Raw genomic sequence first — 19,125 nt, forward strand, 5'->3', positions numbered from 1 at the left:
AGACATCTGATGGGAGGGCGTTCCACAGGGCGGGCGCCACTACCGAGAAGGCCCTCTGCCTGGTTGCCTGTAGCTTAGCTTCTCGCAGTGAGGGAACCGCCAGAAGGCCCTCGGCGCTGGACCTCAGTGTCTGGGCAGAACGATGGGGGGTGGAGATGCTCCTTCAGGTACACTGGGCCAAGGTTGTTTAGGACTTTAAAGGTCAACACCAACACTTTGAATTGTGCTCGGAAACGTACTGGAAGCCAATGTAGGTCTTCCAAGACCAGTGTTATATGGTCTTGGTGGCCGCCCCCAGTCACCAGTCTAGCTGCCGCATTCTGGATTAGTTGTAGTTTCCGAGTCACCTTCAAAGGTAGCCCCACGTAGAGCGCATTGCAGTAGTCCAAGCGGGAGATAACTAGAGCATGCACCACTCTGGCGAGACAGTCCACGGGCAGGTAGGGTCTCAAACTGCGTACCAGGTGGAGCTGGTAGACAGCTGCCCTGGATACAATGCAACCCCATGCAGCCATTTCCTCTCTTCTCTTTTCCCTGCTACATTTGTGCCCCGTTTTCTTTCTGCAATGCGAGAACCCAGGAAATCTTCCATCCAGGCCGTCACCAGACATAAACCTGCCTAGTTTCAACAAGGTGACTCCATCACATGCTTCCTAGTCAAAGTCCTCCACCACTGCATCTTTATTGTGCTCGTTCTGTGTTGGGGCTTTTATACCAGTTGTCTTTTAAGTTTATTGTGTCTTTACTGCAATATGATTTTATTGTTATGTTTTTAGCCTTTGTTTTGTGTGTGTGCAACCTAGAGAATTAATTCTTATGAGGTTCCTGAAAACACATATCAAATAAATCCAAACTGGCTCAGACCATAACCAATCTAAAATGATCTTTAAATAGAGCACCTGTTTGCTTGCAGAAGGTCCCAGGGTCAAACTCTGGCATTTCCAGGTAGGGCTATGTGTATTCTTGGTATGAAAACATAGAGGGAGGGAAATACATATATTTATACTCCTTCGAAATATCTGCTTTTGACCTCTAAATTGAATCTAGAGAATGTTAAGTGAAGCCTTATCTTTCTAGCTGTCTCACTATTTCATAATATACTGCATAACTGGAAATAATAAAATAAAAAACTAATATATACAAAAGAAAGAAGGAAACCATGGAGGACCACTGCCAGTCAATGCAGATAATTTGTTTGACTCTGCATAAGACAGATTCCTCTCTGCCTGTGTCAAGCTGCTCTGCAAGCCCTTTCAGGGTTAAAACACTTTGAATCAGGTTCCATGCACATTAAGCAAATTGCATGTGAGGCAGGCCTTTGGACATAATGTGATTTTTATAAGCTTATTGGCCCATCATACTCATTAGATGGCTGATGTTGCATTTTGTCTCCCTGGATAGGTTCTCCGTGTCATGAGAGCTGCAATGGTCACTGCTGGGGTCCTGGTCCTAATAACTGTCAAACATGTAAGTATTACAGTGCCTGGGACCCAGTCTCCCCCCCAAACCAGGGACCTTCCAGATGTTTTTGGACTGCAGCTCCCACTATGCCCAGCCAGTATTGGAGGGCAGGTTGGAGGAGACTAACCCCTGACCCCAGGTTTGGTCCTTGGGTGAGCAACCGGGACTCAATTCTTCTCATGGCTGCTTTAAATGTGGGTTCTGTCATCTTAAACTTGGCATGGTGATAGACAGACTCCAGATTTGGAAAGGAAAGCTATGGTAGCACCTGCTTTAAGCAATCTGCCTGCATATAATAGGTGATCCGTAACTTTTAACAACTGAACTACTACTGAAGAGGCCAGATGGCAGAAAATGCTCATATGAGGGAGAACACGGGAAACAGATTTCATGATGATTTAACTCTGACAATAATGGCATACATTTAAAGCACCTTGATACCACTTTTACAGTCATGGCCTCCCCCAGAGAATCCTGGGAATGGTAGTTTATTAAAAAGTCCCAAACGCTGCAACTTTTCTTCATAGGGCTTGCTCCGTCTCCTCGATTGTTTTGGTTGCCCTTTTCTGAACCTTTTTCCAATTCTACGATGGCCCTCAACTGGGCTAAGTTGGTGCAAAAGCACTCAAAGAGCCCTCTTTAGAAAAAATAAGTTGTGAATGCTAGTAAATCACAGAGTTGTAGTATTGGAAGAGACGACAAAGATCACCTTGTCCAAACCCCTGCAATGCAGGAATCTTTCACACAACATGGGGCTCAAACCCACAGCCCTGAGACTGAGACTCATGCTCTGCCAACTGAGCTATCCCTCAACTCCCAACCCTCCATTAATTGGGAAGGCAATATACTGACTTTTGGATCAGGGATTGCAGATGCATCATGCTATGGGAAATTTCTGTGTTGAGGGGTAGTAACTGTACCTTAAATACTGTATTTTTCGCTCTATAAGACGCACTTCCCCTCCTAAAAAGTAAGGGGAAATGTGTGTGTGCGTCTTATGGAGCGAATGCAGGCTGTGGAGCTTTCGCTGAAGCCAGGAAAGCAAGAGGGATCGGTGCTTCAGGGATAGCCACCCAAAGCACCCTGAGTGCAGCGGGAGCGCTCTTGCTGTGCTCCAGAGGCTTCGCGTTGCTTTCGCTGAAGCCAGGAGAGCAAGAGGGATCCATCCCTCTTGCTCTCCTGGCTTCTCTTCGCTGGAGAGGCGCTGCTCAGCTTCCCCTCTGCGTAGCGCTCCTTCAGCAAAGTGGGAGGAGAAATGGAGCCCCTTCCATTTCTCCTCCCGCTTTGCTGGAGAGGCGCTGAGCAGAGAGGGAGAGAATTCCCCCCCCCCCTCTCCTCCTCTAAAACTAGGTGCGTCTTATGGCTGGGTGCATCTTACAGAGCGAAAAATACGGTAATTTTTTTTCTATGTCCACCTCCCAGGGTCTTGGGAAGGTCAGGAGAAGATGGGAGGAGCCGACTGTTAGAGTGGAGGATGGGGCGATGGCATTGACTGCTTCTCACCCAACATTTTTCTCCTCCTGCCATAGTGACCAAGACCATCTGTGCCCCCCAGTGCAATGAGCGCTGCTTTGGCCCCAACCCCAATGAATGCTGCCACGACGAATGTGCAGGAGGCTGCACTGGCCCACTGAAGACAGAGTGTTTTGTACGTAAGCAGTCTCTGTGTCCGGCTCTCCTTGGGTGTGCTTTGTATGACTGGTCTGTGTTGAGGAAGGGAGACGATTGTGAGAATGGGAACAATTGGGTTTTGAGTGTACATATCTGCCCCTTTTTCCTTTTGTTCCCACAACCTGCCTGCCAGCACAACCCTCCAATCTTTTGAGCTCAGCTCCTGATCTTTAGCTTTTGCCAGAGCCTTTGTTTCCTGGGCTGCCTTGGCTTCTTTCCATGTTCAGCTACAATGATAATCATCTTTGCAATCACAGTTTTTAACGGAATATTGGGGAAAATGTGGGTTATCCTTTCTCACCAAGCTCCCTATGGTGTCTCCATGGTGTTAGTGCCAAGTTTTTTGTGTGTTTTCAGGACTGGGGGAAGAATCTAGTATGAAGTGGGTGGAAATCAGCGTTGCAGTAATACAACTGATCCACCAGCGCAAGCGTTTCTGCTTCTCTGATGGAACGGTTTCCCCTCCCCTCTTCCTGCATGCTGTTTTGGGAGGTCCTCTTGCCCTTCCAGAGCACATTTGAGGGAGGTGTGGGAGAGGCATGGCGGAGGAGAGTGGGAAGCCCATTGCGCTAGCGAGAGTCCAAGTGGTGGCTTTCACTAGTGCACTGGTTTAGTTGAATCTGGCTCAATGTTTCAGCTTTCGGCCTTGAATGATGGGGATTGGGTGGGCATGATCTTACTCAGCTTTTTGTCACATGCTTTTTCAACCCCAGGCCTGCCGGCAGGTCAATGACAATGGGGCCTGTGAAACACGCTGCCCTCTTCCATTGATCTACAACAAGCTCACCTTCCAACTGGAGCCAAACCCGGATGCCAAATACCAGTATGGTGGCATATGCGTCAAAAACTGCCCCCGTAAGTCCTAGGTTGTGGCTATAGGGGAGAAGGGGGTGGTTGTCTTCTCTCTGTGTGTGTGTGTGATGGGTGTTCCTTTAGATTGGAATACCACTTCCTTCAGGGCCAGTTCAGGCATTATTCCACCCCCCCACCTGCAACCCATCTGGGAAAATTGCCACAGATGTGGCAAAACTCCATTGAGGGGTCATGATGTACAAAGGCCTCTTAAACTTTTATGCTGGCCCATGCATTGTTTTCTTGTGAACCACTTTGAGCACAGATGTACTGGTGGAAAATGCAGCATAGATATAAATTGACAGTGTCAATGACGAAGTCTAAATAAAATAATGTCTAATAAGACGTTTAATATCACTATAACCAAACACTAACAATTTGAGTATTTTATTTTAATTTTAACCTGATTGTTCCCAGATCAAGAATGAGAGAGAAGTCACAGTAGTTCAAATCACTGCTTTTTTCCCCCAAGTTTGAAAGCTTTTGGGGGTCGTCCCCCCTTTTTGTATTATGTATTATCTGTTTTTTATATTGTATTTTTATGCTGTGAACTAGAAGGGCGGCATACAAATTTAGTAAATATTAGTAATAGTAATAAAAATAAATAAATAAATAAATAATAATAATCCTCTGCTAATCCTTTTCTCATATTAAAATGGAAGGAGACTGGATTCTTCAGTGAAAAGCTAGGAGCCCCAACACCTCATCTCTCTCCTCACAGTTACTTATGAGGTCCTGTTTTAGCCCCAAGCATCCCTAAGGGGTTTCCAGTGACTAGTTGCTCACATTTCCTTAATCTTTCCCCTGTTCTCTCTCGCCTCCTTCCCATTATTTTGCAGATAATTTTGTGGTGGATCAGAGCTTGTGCATCCGGACCTGCCCTAATCACAAAATGGAAGTGGAAAAAGGCGGCCGCAAGATCTGTGAGCCTTGCGTGGGGCTCTGCCCAAAAGGTAACACAAAGCCATAGCTTCTTCTGGCTACTGGAACAGGAAACTAAATAGGAAGGGATAACTGAGGCTCCCAGATCTTCTTCTCTGTGGAGCATATCCACCTTTCAAGTGTGAAGGTTGTGCACATGCCATGTGAGCTGCATATTTCTTCAAAGAACTTGGACAACCTGCCTGGGAAAGCCTTGGACTTCCTCTTCTGGACTTCTTTAAGAAACAAAGGTGTCATTCTATACTCATGCGGCATTTGCCCTTAATGGGTGTGTGCAGTTATCCTTGGGGTACCTTGATTAAAAAAGTAAAGTGATAATTGACCTTGATTTGTATTTGTTTTCCATTTCTGACTTTTATTAATTCCACCTCTGAAGATTTAAAGACCTCCGCTCCATATGCTGCCTGTTGAAGAGACTCTGTGAATAGACACATGACTTGTTCCTAGGATTTTCTTTTACATATTCTGTCTATGTACGGAAGAGGCTTTATACCCTCTTCCTGTAGCTTATTCCACAGGAAATATAATATGATATTTATATTTGTTCAGTTGTACTTTATTGATTTCTCCTCCCCCTTTCTTTTTCCTGCTGTACAACCTCATTGAAAAGTTTTTTTAAAAAATACATATATAAACTTGGGACTGATCCGAATTACCAAGTCATTTTTGCCTATTCCATTAGCTCTGGAGGCATGTTAGGGAGCTGTGTGGAGAGACGTTAAGCTGGTAGCTTTCACCTCTTTGAAACATTCAACCCTGACCCTCTGCCTTGTTTCCAGCATGTGAAGGGACTGGAATTGGAAGCAAGTATCAGACAGTGGATTCCAGCAATATTGACAGCTTTATCAACTGCACAAAAATCTTGGGCAACCTGGACTTCCTTATCACTGGTCTTGTAGGGTAAGTATGCGCGGATTGTTCTCTACACTAAGATATAACTTCTTGTGAGTTGGGACACTAGGTAACAGCAGTGCAGCAGTAGCACTACTCAATCTACCAAACTGATTGGTGCTTGTTCAGCATATATAATGGATTGGTTACTATCCCATTCTTGGATTTTATTTAATAAATATTGTGAGTATAATTTGGAGGCCATATCTAAGGGGCTAGTAGGTCTATAGTTGTGGTAATAATAATTTTATTATTTATACCCTGCACATCTGGCTCGGTTTCCCCACAGCCACTCTGGGTGTCTTACAACATGTCTAAAAGCATGTCCTTAAAAACTTCCCTAAACAGGGCTGTCTTCAGATGTCTTCTGAAAGTCAGATAGTTGTTTATTTCCTTGAAATCTGAAGGCAGGGCGTTCCACAAGAAGAGTGCCACTACCAAGAAGGCCCTCTGTCTGGTTCCCTGTAACTTTGCTTCTTGCAGTGAGGGAACCAGCAGTAGACCCTCCCAGGAGAGGACCTCAGTATCTGGGCCAGGCATAGGCAAACCCGGTGATCCCTGACCACTGATCCTGTTAGCTATGGATGATGGGAGTTGTAGTCCCAAAACATCTGGAGGGCTGAGTTTGCCTGTGCCTGGTCTGGGCTGAGCGATGGGGGTGGAGACGCTCCTTCAGAGATACTGGGCCGAGGCCATTTAGGGCTTTAAAGATCAGCACCAACACTTTGAATTGTGCTTGGAAACGTACTGGGAGCCATTGAAGATCCTTTAGGACTGGTGCTATATGGTCCCGGTGGCCACTCCCAATCACCAGACTAGTTGTAGACATTACATCTCTTTTATTGCAGAGGTGATAAATACGCCATATCGGCTCCACCTTTGGCAGGTACTGACTGGGGCACCTTTTCCTTTAATGGGCTAACTGACAACCAGGATGAGGAATGAGCCCTTGATTAGCTGGGGGTTCTTTTGTGGCTTGTGGCTTGTGACCTCAGCAGTCACAATGTTCTCACAGCCATGTAAATAACATGCAGGGATTACCATCCTCTGGTAAGTCATCATGCATAGCAGCTCTTGAAGAAAAAGCCTGGTTCCACTTTGAGGTTGTCTGCTAGTTCTGACCATTCCTGCTCTTGTTCTGCAGAGACCGCTGGCACAACATAGCTCCCCTGGACCCAGAAAAACTCAACATCTTCCAGACTGTGCGAGAGATCACAGGTGAACTGGGGTGCAGGGAACTCTCTGTGTCATGAGCAATGTGGGTTGTAAAAAAGGACTCTGTCCCTTTCGATCACTGTGGGTGAGTGGCTCCCGTGTCTGAGAAACTGGTCAAATTGCCTGCCCTGGGTGGGGTTGCAAGCCCCACAAAAGTAGGGCTTTTGCAGGTGCATCTGGGTCCAGCTTTGCCACTGGAAGCCCAGGTAGGCTGTGGTTCAAAGCACCCCTTTACCAGCTTAAACTTCTACAACAGCCATGACCATTCCTGGACCAGGAAAACTTGCCCACAGTAGTTCACGCACTTGTTATTTCATATTCAGATGACCACAGTGTGCTTTACATTGGGCTTTTCTTGTGCTTGATCTGAAAGCACATGACTTAGAGACCTGCACCAGTTGCCGATTTGCTACCGGGCCAAGTTCAAAGTTTTACTATTAGTATGTACAGTCTCGGAAAATTTGGGACCAGTTTATCTGTGCAATTGTCCAGGCCCACTCAGCCACTTTGGTCTGTGGAGCTGGCACTGTTACAAGGTGCCATATAATACTTGTCCCACATTTTAAAGAAATTGATCTTTTAAAGCTCATCCACAGTTGCTTTTTGCCCTGTGCTTTCTAGGCCCAGGTTCCACACTTTAAAGCACCATGTCCTAGTGCTGCCCCCCATCCAGAAAAACCTGTTCTTTATCCCTGAATTGGAACAAATGGCGTGTCAAGGAAGTGGCTAAAACCACCTCTCAGGTTCGTCCCAGATAGGGAATTAAATAAGAAGCACAACCACTTTTCAAGCAAGACAGTACCATTTTACAGTGGTACCTCTGGTTACGAACCTAATTCATTCCGGAGGTCCGTTCTTAACCTGAAATTGTTCTTTACCTGAAGTGCCACTTTAGCTAATGGGGCCTCCTGCTGCTGCCCCACTGCGGCCACGCGATTTCTGTTCTCATCCTGAAGCAAAGTTCTTAACCCGAAGTACTATTTCTGGGTTAGCGGAGTCTGTAACCTGAAGCATCTGTAACCTGAAGGATCTGTAACCCGAGGTACCACTGTATTAACTTTACCACAGTAAAGGACAGTCCCATAAGTGATGGGTACTGTAATGACCGCAGGTTTCACACAGCTTTCAAACATCATATGTCATACTAATAACTTCCCCGTTGTCTATTCCACATCACCCATGACACAACATCTCCATGTTTTGGTCAGAATAATCCTACACGCTTGCACACACACATGCATTGAATTTTCTGAAATAGCTAATGACCTTCATTGCTATGCATATTTCTTATCCTATTAGCTCACTAGCTACCATTCACCCTTCACTGTGCCTCTGCAGTACACACGGCATTAAATAAACAACCCTTTGCCCATCACTGCATCAGCATATGGTCAAGAGTAAGCAGGCTTTGTCCTGGGCAATCCATTGCTCCTATTTCACAATTATACTATTTCAGGGATTTTAGAGTGACTTGCGGGGTGCAATAGCAGGGGGTAAAGCATTTTCTCCTTCACACAAATGGATTGCCCATTTGCTCCAATTCAGCAATAAAGAGCGGGTTTTCGCAGGGAAAGCACGGGACTGAAAGAAAACAAAACATAAAAAGAGCCTTTGAACATGGCACTCTAAATTGTGGACCTGTGTCTGGAAACGCAGCACGGATGGAAGTCTGAATGAGCCTTATATTTTGGAGCTCCCTGCCTATTAACACCAGACAGGTGCCTTCAATGTACCCTTTCCAGTGTCCGCTAAAAACATTATTTATTTAGGCAAGCCTATCCAGACACCTAGAATGTTGATGTGCATTTTAATCTGGTTTTTAGCTTACCATTGGTTTCAATTATTTTTTTAATGTATTAAAAAGTTGGGTGGTGTTTTTTTACCTGCTTATGTTCATTCTTTTCTGGAAAACGCTTTGAGGTTTTTGGGTTTTTTGTTTTTGACAATCAAGACCTATAGAAATAATAAAATGTTTGATATGGTACCCAGTGTGATTTTAGTATATAAGCAGGAAGAGTAGATAGAAATTTAGAGAGTGGTAATATGGCTTAGGAATGCATGTGAGTTGAGAAGGGACTGTGGAATGCTGGGGAAAGCTCAAGGTATCCTATCCTTGCTCTTTGTTCACTGGGGGAAGCTGCTGGGTTCAGATTCTTTCCCATGCCTGCCTGGGACTGGGCTGAGATTGACCCAGTGCAGGTTGTGATTGACCTCAGCCTGGGTGGGGCAGGAGCAGCCTAGGAACTCTCAGATCAATGTAGATCCCACAGTGCACCGCAAGAAGAAATAGGCAGGTGTCCTGCTCGAAAGGGGAGCTTGCAAAAAAGCAGTACAGCACTCCTTGAGAGTGGTATCCGCTGTATGCCTATGTGGAAGCTGGAGGAAATAGTGGCATTTGTATACGCTTGAGCCCAGAAGGTGGCGTAGAGACCAGAGAGCTAAGGACTCTGGAGGTGATGGGAGAATGCTTAGGGAAAGTTGCACCAGAGATCACTGACCTTGTACCCTTTATCCTAGGTTACCTGAACATCCAGTCATGGCCCAAACACATGCACAACTTCAGCGTCTTCTCCAACTTGGAAATCATAGGTGGACGCAGCTTGTATAAGTAAGAATTGCTCTCTTGGTCAACCCTCCTTCACCTTGCTTGCGAGTCGCAGAAGGAGTCTTAGGGCTTCATTGTTCTGGTGATGCCTAAGGCTACCTGTGGAACAGCTGCTGTTTTAATGCCATTCTGAAAAGTCAAAGCATTAAGAGCAGATGAATCTGGAAACTAGTCACCTCCCCACCTAAATCCATGCTTCTGTATATGTTGTGCACGGCTTGGTAGACAGCAGGGCCAGATTTGGACCTCAGTCTGCCAGTTGCTCATGCTTGTTGTACAGGCAGACAGGGTCGCAAACCATAGATACTAGCTGTTCCTTCCCAGCCACAAAACATAGTCCCCATTCCTCCTCTTCCTGAGGCTGACACTTTGGTTTGTGCTTTTCCTAGCCGTGGCTTTTCGCTGCTGATCATGAAGAACATGAATGTGACCTCTTTGGACTTCCGCTCGCTTAGGGAGATCAGTGCCGGCAAGGTCTACATCGCCGAGAACCGGCAGCTTTGCTATTACAACACGGTTAACTGGGAACGTCTCTCCCGCCGGCGTTCGGACCTTGACATCAAGAGCAACAAACCTGCCAGGAAATGCAGTGAGTGGGCAAGCTGTAGATAAGGGAGCCTGGAATTAGGGGACTTGGTACTTCTTGCACTTGCCATCAACAAAACCAAACAACTCCTTCAAAGGAGTTTCAACATTCTCTTATTCTTGTAGAGGGCTCAGTCACTCTCTCACTGTGTAGTAGATGCCACTGAACTCTGGTAGGGTGCAAACAGCACATGATTGGAATGTGGAAAATATGAAAACAACAAGAAGAGGGCAGAATTATAACTATGTGAGAGGAGTTCTACAGAGGTCCAGAATATGGGAAGTCTGTATGAAATTTAATAATTAATAATTCGGATTGTAATTTGGTTTATTTTATTTTATTTTTATTTTTTTGAATTGGATTATGATTTGATTTGTTATAAATTGGATGTTCTTAATGGAAAATTTATAAAAATTATTTACAAACAAACAAAAACAGTTCTTATGGAGAGGAATTCAAGGCAGCTGTGTGGCAAGTGTTCCTTCAGCACAAGCATTTCGCCAGGTGAAACAATTCCCCTCTCTTTCCCTGCATAGTGTGCTGGGGGTTCTATCAACCACCCCCCTCCCTGCCAGCCGATTTCAGGACATGGGGGGGGACCCCATGCACTACTGGAAGTCCTTGTGTGGGTTTCCGCTAGCGGGATTCAAATTAGTTGAATCCCACCCATATGTTCCAGTGGCAAAACAATTGTGCAGTCTCCATTGTCCTCTGTTTCCTTGGCTTATGCTACCTGCCCATCTGAGCAACTCAGCGCATAGGAGTCAGTGACTTGCCCACTGCAACATCAGAGCAGATGCTTGCTGCTGGATACCACTTGGACTGTGAACATGCTAGTTCATGGGTAGGCAAACTAAGGCCTGGGGGCTGGATCCGGCCCAATCGCCTTCTAAATCCGGCCCACAGACAGTCCGGGAATCAGTGTGTTTTTACATTAGAATGTGTCCTTTTATTTAAAATGCATCTCTGGGTTATTTGTGGGGCCTGCCTGGTGTTTTTACATGAGTAGATTGTGTCCTTTTATTTAAAATGCATCTCTGGGGCATAGGAATTCATTCATTTCCCCAAAAAAATATAGTCCGGCCCCCCACAAGGTCTGAGGGACAGTGGACCGGCCCCCAGCTGAAAAAGTTTGCTGATGCCTGTGCTAGTTAGTATTAACTGGAATAAAGTTGTTTCTGTGGACAGACATCTAGAGAATCGTACCCCTGCTATAGCCAAATGATGTTGGGTTTAAAATAGTAAATCTATTATTTTCCCCCTTTTGTTGGTTTGTCCACAGATGGGTCAGGGAGGTGGGAAAGGGACTTGAAGCATTTTCCTTCCAGGTAGCACATGCCCCTCCCCACAACTTAAAATGGGGCCCTGGTCCCAGATGTGATCCAGGCACTCTGTTTCTCTCCCAGCCCAAGAGGGGAAGGTCTGTCATCCTCTTTGCTCCACCGATGGCTGTTGGGGTCCTGACCCAGATCAGTGTGTCTCCTGCCTTAACTACAGCCGTGACGGAACCTGTGTTGACTCCTGCAGCTTCTACGAGGGGTAAGAAATAGCCTGCCATGGACGTTTGCTTCCCTTTTTGCCTTCTCGTTCCACCCTGGCCCCAAGTGTGTAACTAACTCCTCTCCTCTCCTGCTCTGCTCTGCATAGGGATGTTCGAGAATTTGCACAAGACGGGGCGTGCTTCCCATGTCACCCGCAGTGCCAGAAGATTGAAGGAGGCCTAACCTGCAATGGATCGGTATGGCAATGTCACACAGGTTCTCTGGAGTGGTGGGGAAGGGTTGGTGGGGTGGCAAAGATCTGTGTGCCTTTTATATCCAACCTTTGCAGATGATGATAATGATAATGATACTACTACTACTACTACTACTACTACTACTACTACTAATTTATTTATTTATACCCCGTCCATCTGGCTGGGTTTCTCCAGCCACCCTGGGCGGCTTCCAACAAAATATTAAAATACAATAGTCTATAAAACATTAAAAGCTTCCCTAAACAGGGCTGCCTTCAAATGTCTTCTAAAAGTCTGGTAGTTGTTTTTCTCTTTGACATCTGGTGGGAGGGCGTTCCACAGGGCAGGTGCCACTACCGAGAAGGCCCTCTGCCTGGTTCCCTGTAACTTGGCTTCTCGCAGCGAGGGAACCACCAGAAGGCTCTCGGCACTGCACCTCGGTGTCCGGGCGGAACGATGTGGGTGGAGACGCTCCTTCAGGTACAGTGGGTCAAGGGCGTTTAGGGCTTTAAAGGTGAGCTTCAACACTTTGCATTATGCTTGGAAACGTACTGGGAGCCAGTGTAGGTCTTTCAAGACTGGTGTTATGTGGTCTTGTTATGTTCGATGCAGCTTGGAACACATAAAATAATGTGAAAGAGCTGCAGTTAAGCTATATGCTTTTCCTAAACAGATCTCGCCTTTCCTGAACACCAGGAAACTAGTGCCCAAATGAACCACTTCTGGGAGGTTATTTCATAGCTCTGGGGACACAGCAACAAAGCCCCTGCTCCTCTCTTAGTGATAATACTTGGAGCAGTGCCTGTGTTCCAATATCTTATCAGGTACTAGGTCTTCTATGGAAAGTAATGGCCTTTGAGGTATAGTTTCAGGCTGTGGGATCAGGTCCTACTCCAGTACATCTTGCCTGCCTCCTTGTTACATTGCTTTCTTTTTAAGCACTGGGCCAGCTGTACAAGCGTTGCAAGCAATTGCTTGGGGGGTAATGACATACTTTTAGGATCGCGCTTACTCTATAGTATAAAGGGCCGAGGAAAGTGGATGTAGAGAGGCATGCCCACACCTATTGTTTCATTTTATATATATTTATAAACTTATTTCCCAAAGCTCAAAACCAGTGAGCGGATCGTAACAAAAACATACAGCATTGTGAAACAGTAAAACACAAAAACACATAAGAAATTACAAAGAAGTATCTGCAGAACAAAACAAATTGAGGCAAATTCCTGCTGGAAAAGAGACGTTTTGCAGAGGCTTCCAGAATCCAACAAAGATGCAGATTGTTATTCCTCATCAGGAAGACGATTCCAAAATCACAAAGTCCCTGCTTCTGGCTGCCGCTGCCTTTATTTAATGAATGGAGCAGCTTTCAGGGCCAGATGACCCAGATCTCAACCAGATTAAATGCAGGGAAGGGTACCCAGGTTTCCTTGTCACTTTGCAAGGCAATATTAGGGCTTACATTTCAGGCCACAAGCTGCAGATTCTTGGGTGGCCGAACACCTTGGGATATTCCTAGTTTTCCTCCTGCTAGTTACGGAAAGTTCAGACCATGCAGACGTCTGTGGAGGGAATGCTAGAGATTACTTTTGCTGAAAGCTTTATTTACAGTTTCAGAAAGAATAGGGAATGACGCAGGCACTGCTAAGTCCAAGGTCACATTCAGTATGTTCTCCTCAGATGCCAGGAGTTGAACCTGGGTTCTTCTGCATTCAAAGCAGTTGATCTATCACTGAGCTGTCTCCTCAACTCACCTCCTCTTGCTCCTCAGGGTGCTGATGCCTGTGTGCATTGTGCTAACTACCAGGATGGGCCGCACTGTGTAGAAAACTGCCCTGCAGGCATCGTAGGGGTAAAGGGGCTCATCTTCAAGTTCCCCTATGCCAACAATGAGTGCCGGCCGTGCCATGAGAACTGCACGCAGGGGTAAGTGAGAAATCAGGAGTTTCAGCAATAATACCTAATTTATTTCCATAGTATGTTGCATGCAGATAGCATCATCATAATGTGTAGCCGAGTGACTTGTGTTTTGAAAAGAAGTAAATGATCAGGGAAGGGAAAAGATAAGTGAAGAAGAACCAACAGCACCTGTTCTGTAAAAGCACATGTGGACTATTAAAAACAAAAACATTGCAGTCAAATGAAATCGTGGGCGGGATTTGAGATAAAAGCAGAGGAAGAAAAATGACAAAATAATTGTAGAGAAATGTTCTGCAATAGATAAAGATATAATGCAGTGGAAAAGGTTTGAGTAAAAACATTATGGGAAGCGGCCTTACGAGACAGTGTATTTGATTTGAAGGTGATTGTGAAAACGTTTGAAAAATTTAATAATAAATACATATATGTATAAGAATGTTAGTGTTGCATCAATATGACACTTTATAAAATCATTGCACACATTTGAGCCCTGACCAGCTACAGTTGAAATGCTATTGCAGCTAAGGGAGCAAAACGAACACTTTTAAATTATTCCTGTCAGCCTAAATCATAGTCGTCAACTAGGGGTGAGCGGTATGTTATATGTTCTGTCTATTGCAGACGGAAACTGGGGTTTGTGGTTTTTACTTTCCTGCTAGAGGCTGTTTCCCTAGATTCTTGGATTCTCTGTCTCCAAGGATAATTATTAGATTTCATTCCCTATAGGTGTGATGGACCACAGCTTGAAGATTGCTTCATGGAGGAACTGCCTGTTCACAGGTACCTATCAGCACCCCTTCACCTAGTGAGGGTGCGGAGATAGCTTTATAAATTGCACGCACCCCCCCCCCCCCAGTGTGCTTACTCTTACAGATTACAAATACCAAGAGGAGATCTTATCGCCATGAAGCTCAATGGCAGAGCAGCATATTTGCATTCAAGTTCCTAAGTTCCATCCCTTACCTACCTTAAAAGGTAGCCGTGAGGATGGTTGAAATAATGTTCATGGAGCACTTTGAACACTTAAAAGTTGTCATATAAAAGCTAAAACAAAATAAAAAAATTCCTTCCAGTAGCACCTTAAAGACCAACTAAGTTAGTTCTTGGTATGAGCTTTCGTGTGCATGCACACTTCTTCAGATACACAGAAGAAGTTATATAAAAGCTAGTTACAGATAGGTAACCGTGTTGGTCTGCCATAGTCAAAACAAAATAAAAAAATTCCTTTCAGTAGCACCTTAAAGACCAACTAAGTTAGTTCTTGGTATGAGCTTTTGTGTGCATACACACTTCTTCAGATACACTGAAACAGAAGTCACCAGACCCTTCTTATTACTCAGAAGGGTGGTGGGATTGGGTGATTGGCAGATAGCTGTGATGAGCCTGTTGACGACTCTTAACGACTGCAATAGGTCTTACAGGAAAAAGCAAGGGGTGAGAAGGTGAAAAATGGCTTTGTCATGTATAATGAGATAAGAATCCAATGTCTTTGTTCAGACCAGGTCTCTCCATGGTTTTAAGTTTGGTAATAAGTTGCAATTCAGCAGCTTCTCTTTCCAGTCTATTTCTGAAATTCCTTTGTAATAGAACAGCTACTTTGAGATCTTGTATAGAATGTCCTGGGAGATTGAAGTGTTCTCCTACTGGTTTCTCTGTCTTGTGGTATACCCCTCCCCACCTTCTCACTATATAGAAGGGTCTGATGACTTCTGTTTCAGTGTATCTGAAGAAGTGTGTATGCACACGAAAGCTCATACCAAGAACTAACTTAGTTGGTCTTTAAGGTGCTACTGGAAGGAATATAAAAGCTAAACAATATTGCTATTGTTGTGTTAACATGGACTAAAGCCACTGGAGACCAGATAAAGTCTTTCTTTATAAAGAATGTATATAAAGAATGTATTTATAAAGAATTATAAAGTCTTTCTTTATAAAGTCTTTCTCCTGAGGATTTGCCCCTGGCACTGGTAGTTAACCTCAACAGCTTCTGTGTACTGCTTAATAGCCATTAGCCCATAGCATAGCTTCTAATGTCTAGTTAAGATATTCCTGCTTGAAGCTATCAAATTGCAGGATTTTTCAAATGGTTTGGCCTTTTTTACAAAATTATGTCAAAGGCTTTTAATCAAATTATGTCCCTCCTTGCCCCCACCCCCGTCCTTTTCTGCCTCCTTTCTCAGCCGGGGGGGGGGCACCTGTTTTTAAAGTTGCTTTTCGAAACTGAAACATGAATCCTTTCCCAAATTCACCCTGTTTCAGACGCCGGTGCTTTAAGGAGCTGCCGTCTTAGGCCTGCCAAAACTTCAGCAGGCCAAGGCAGGGAAACCGGCCAAGATCGCAGCCTTTCTCTCTCACTGCCCTTTGTTGCCACCTTTTTATGGTCCTTCCACTGAGGAGGCAGGCTCTTGTGTCAACAAAGGGGTCTCAGACACTCAGGCTTGTCAGAAAGAACATAAAAAGAACTCGCAGTCTATTGATTGTAGAGGGAGAACTAAAAAATATATATAATTATCTGCCTCACCCAATGGATGCTTGAAAGGGCTATTCCCCTCAACCGTACTCCCACCTTTCTTTTCCCTTCACAATCACACCCCTGCTCTCTCCCACCAATGCCAGTTTGCCTGGAGGCCTTTGTGGGCGGCATGAAAGGAGGGCAGGGCCGCAGCAGGCCTCTGCCTGTTGCTGGAGGGAGTGGATCCTTGCGCTTTGATCTCCTTCCTGCACTCTTTCCCTCCCTTACGAGGCAGAGGAAGCTCCCACCACCACGTGAAAGTTCCTTTTGCTGCCCCTCTTCCAATGCCCTCTGTGCGAATTGTCCTGTGAATATGGGACATGACGAGGAAAAAGCATTTGAGGGCCGCATCACAACACGACAGGGGAAAACAAGCCCCTATGATATGGAGCTTTGTTTGGCCAAGGAAAGGACTTGCCTTCCATAGCATTGTAGCTTTAGCATGCTTGCATGTTCCTTGGGTTTTGTTTGCATTTTGCAACTTGTATTGAGCCTCTGGGACGTGGGGTGGGGTGTGGGGGATAATGAAGATTGGCACGGGGCCAGCTCTGGGCTGAAAGGACTGCCAGTTGCAAAAGTCCTGCAGAAGAACAGGCCGAACCACTGCCAATTCCTTCAACGTTGGGGATGCTTAGGACACCAAGAAACACTGAAGAGAATTTACCTCTCGTGGCTGCACCTCTGCTTCATGCGCCAGACACATGGTTCTTGTTGTACTGATGCATATTGCTGTCACCAGGACTTGCTGTCACCCATCTTTAGTAGGCACTGTGTGAAAAATGATTATGAGTATTATTATTCTGCAGCATTCAACCAGATTTTGTACCAAGGAGGGAAAATTTGGATACTTCTGTGACCTAGAACAACAATGCTTAGTATACATCTCTGTGCGTTTCACATTTATTATTCTCAATGACCCTTGAAAGGTTGATCAGATTTATCCCCCTCCCAATAAAGCTAAGCCCATTTCCCTCTAGTTGCCTATTTATTCTGCCTATTCTAATCATTGGAGGAGCAAGGAACTATGGAAAAATTCTCTTCTGGGATTTTTTCTGTCATTCATGCCTTCAAACAACAAATTTGGAGCCATGAGGGCCAGAAAAAAATAATATATATATATATATATATATATATATATATATATATATATATATATTTATTTTCTGGCCTTCATTTCTGAGGAAGCGCGGGTGGTGCTGTGGGTTAAACCACAGAGCCTAGGGCTTGCCGATCAGAAGGTCAGCAGTTCGAATCCCCGCGACGGGTTGAGCTCCTGTTGCTCAGTCCCTGCTCCTGCCAACCCAGCAGTTCGAAAGCACGTCAAAGTGCAAGTAGATAAATAGGTACCGCTCTGGCGGGAAGGTAAACGGCATTTCCATGTGCTGCTCTGGTTCGCCAGAAGCAGCTTAGTCATGCCGGCCACATGACCCAGAAGCTGTACGCCGGCTCCCTCGGCCAATAAAGCGAGATGAGCGCCACAACCCCAGAGTCGGCCACGACTGGACCTTAATGGTCAGGGGTCATTTTACATATATATATGGTGGGATTCTCAGATGGATGAACTTCATGCTTGCTACTAATTCTTGTGCTTTCGTCATGCTCGTGTAGAACTGTGACATGTGCACAGACTTCACTATTACTAATGCCTGGCATCTGCATTCCAGGGTAGCTCCGACAGTGATTGCTTTGACGGTTGTGGGCTGCCTCTTTGCCATGTGTTCCTGCATCTTACTCACCTTTCTGTATTGCCGTGGCAAGAAGATTCAGAAGAAGCGAGCCATGCGCAGATACCTGGAGAGAGGAGAGGTGAGACTGTAAACTTGTGTCACCCCACACACACCTCGGGACATTTGGGTTTTGGGGGCCATTGGTCTGACCCAGCTTTGAACATATGGCAGTATGTGGGTGAGCTGTTATCCAGGAGTCTGATTGTGGGCTCTTTCCATTGAGGGACACTGGGCATGAAGGAGAAATAGGGGCAATGAAATAACACTTTATTTGTAGCTTAGCATCTTCTGGAATTAAGAGTGCCTGTTCAATGGGTCTTTTATAGAATTAGAAAATCCTCTTCATTGCTTCTGTGAACTCCAGTAGAAAGTAAGGGTTAGCTTAAGTGTTTGAAAGGATTTCACAGATGGGTTTGTTTGGCACCACAGTTGTATCTAGCAGCTGTGCTAGACCTAGCTGCAGACAGACAGCCCCCCACCCTGCCAAAAAAAGAACAGGAACACATGTTTAAAAAACCAGGAATGCTGCAAAGTCAATTAGGAGCAAAGTGACGGTGAATTGTGATGTCCTTTTCAAACAGGGATTCTTGACGACTATGGATTGAATTATTTGTCTGTCTCTGGGTCTCTTTCTTCTCTGTAGAGTTTGGAGCCCCTGGATCCCAGCGAGAAAGCCAATAAAGTCTTGGCTCGAATCTTCAAGGAGACAGAATTAAAGAAGCTGAAAGTTTTAGGATCCGGAGTGTTTGGGACAGTGCACAAAGTAAGCCCGAGACTTGGGAGGAACAGCTTCTGCTTCTGACTGGTTTAAGCAGAGGCAGAGAGCAGTGTGCTGCCTTTAAAGAGGGGTTCAGAGCTAGAAGATTGCTACAGAGATGGACCTGGGGTGGGACATAGATCAATTAGAGTGCTTGGAGGCAGGCATTATCCCAGGGGGGCGGCTCCAGTATTTTGTGCAGGTCATCTAGAGTGGGAGAGGAACTACCTTTTCCTGCTTCAAGAAAATGA

The 19,125-nt window shown here is 45.3% G+C and overlaps 1 protein-coding gene across 1 annotated transcript in view; it reads left to right on the forward strand.

Annotated features, from left to right (window-relative positions):
- The window catches only part of ERBB3 (erb-b2 receptor tyrosine kinase 3), a 98,535-nt gene that overhangs the window by 60,267 nt on the left and 19,143 nt on the right, over positions 1-19,125 (forward strand). Inside the window, exons 5-18 of the mRNA XM_079965355.1 lie at positions 1,402-1,467; positions 2,991-3,109; positions 3,846-3,987; positions 4,824-4,937; positions 5,706-5,826; positions 6,962-7,035; positions 9,550-9,640; positions 10,027-10,226; positions 11,630-11,762; positions 11,871-11,961; positions 13,730-13,884; positions 14,605-14,658; positions 18,055-18,196; positions 18,761-18,880. Coding sequence (XP_079821481.1) covers positions 1,402-1,467; positions 2,991-3,109; positions 3,846-3,987; positions 4,824-4,937; positions 5,706-5,826; positions 6,962-7,035; positions 9,550-9,640; positions 10,027-10,226; positions 11,630-11,762; positions 11,871-11,961; positions 13,730-13,884; positions 14,605-14,658; positions 18,055-18,196; positions 18,761-18,880 — 1,622 coding nt within the window. The remainder of the gene's footprint in view (positions 1-1,401; positions 1,468-2,990; positions 3,110-3,845; positions 3,988-4,823; positions 4,938-5,705; positions 5,827-6,961; positions 7,036-9,549; positions 9,641-10,026; positions 10,227-11,629; positions 11,763-11,870; positions 11,962-13,729; positions 13,885-14,604; positions 14,659-18,054; positions 18,197-18,760; positions 18,881-19,125) is intronic.

Source organism: Podarcis cretensis (assembly GCF_951804945.1).
Source record: "Podarcis cretensis genome assembly, chromosome: 2".
NCBI classification, from domain to species: Eukaryota; Metazoa; Chordata; class Lepidosauria; order Squamata; family Lacertidae; genus Podarcis; species Podarcis cretensis.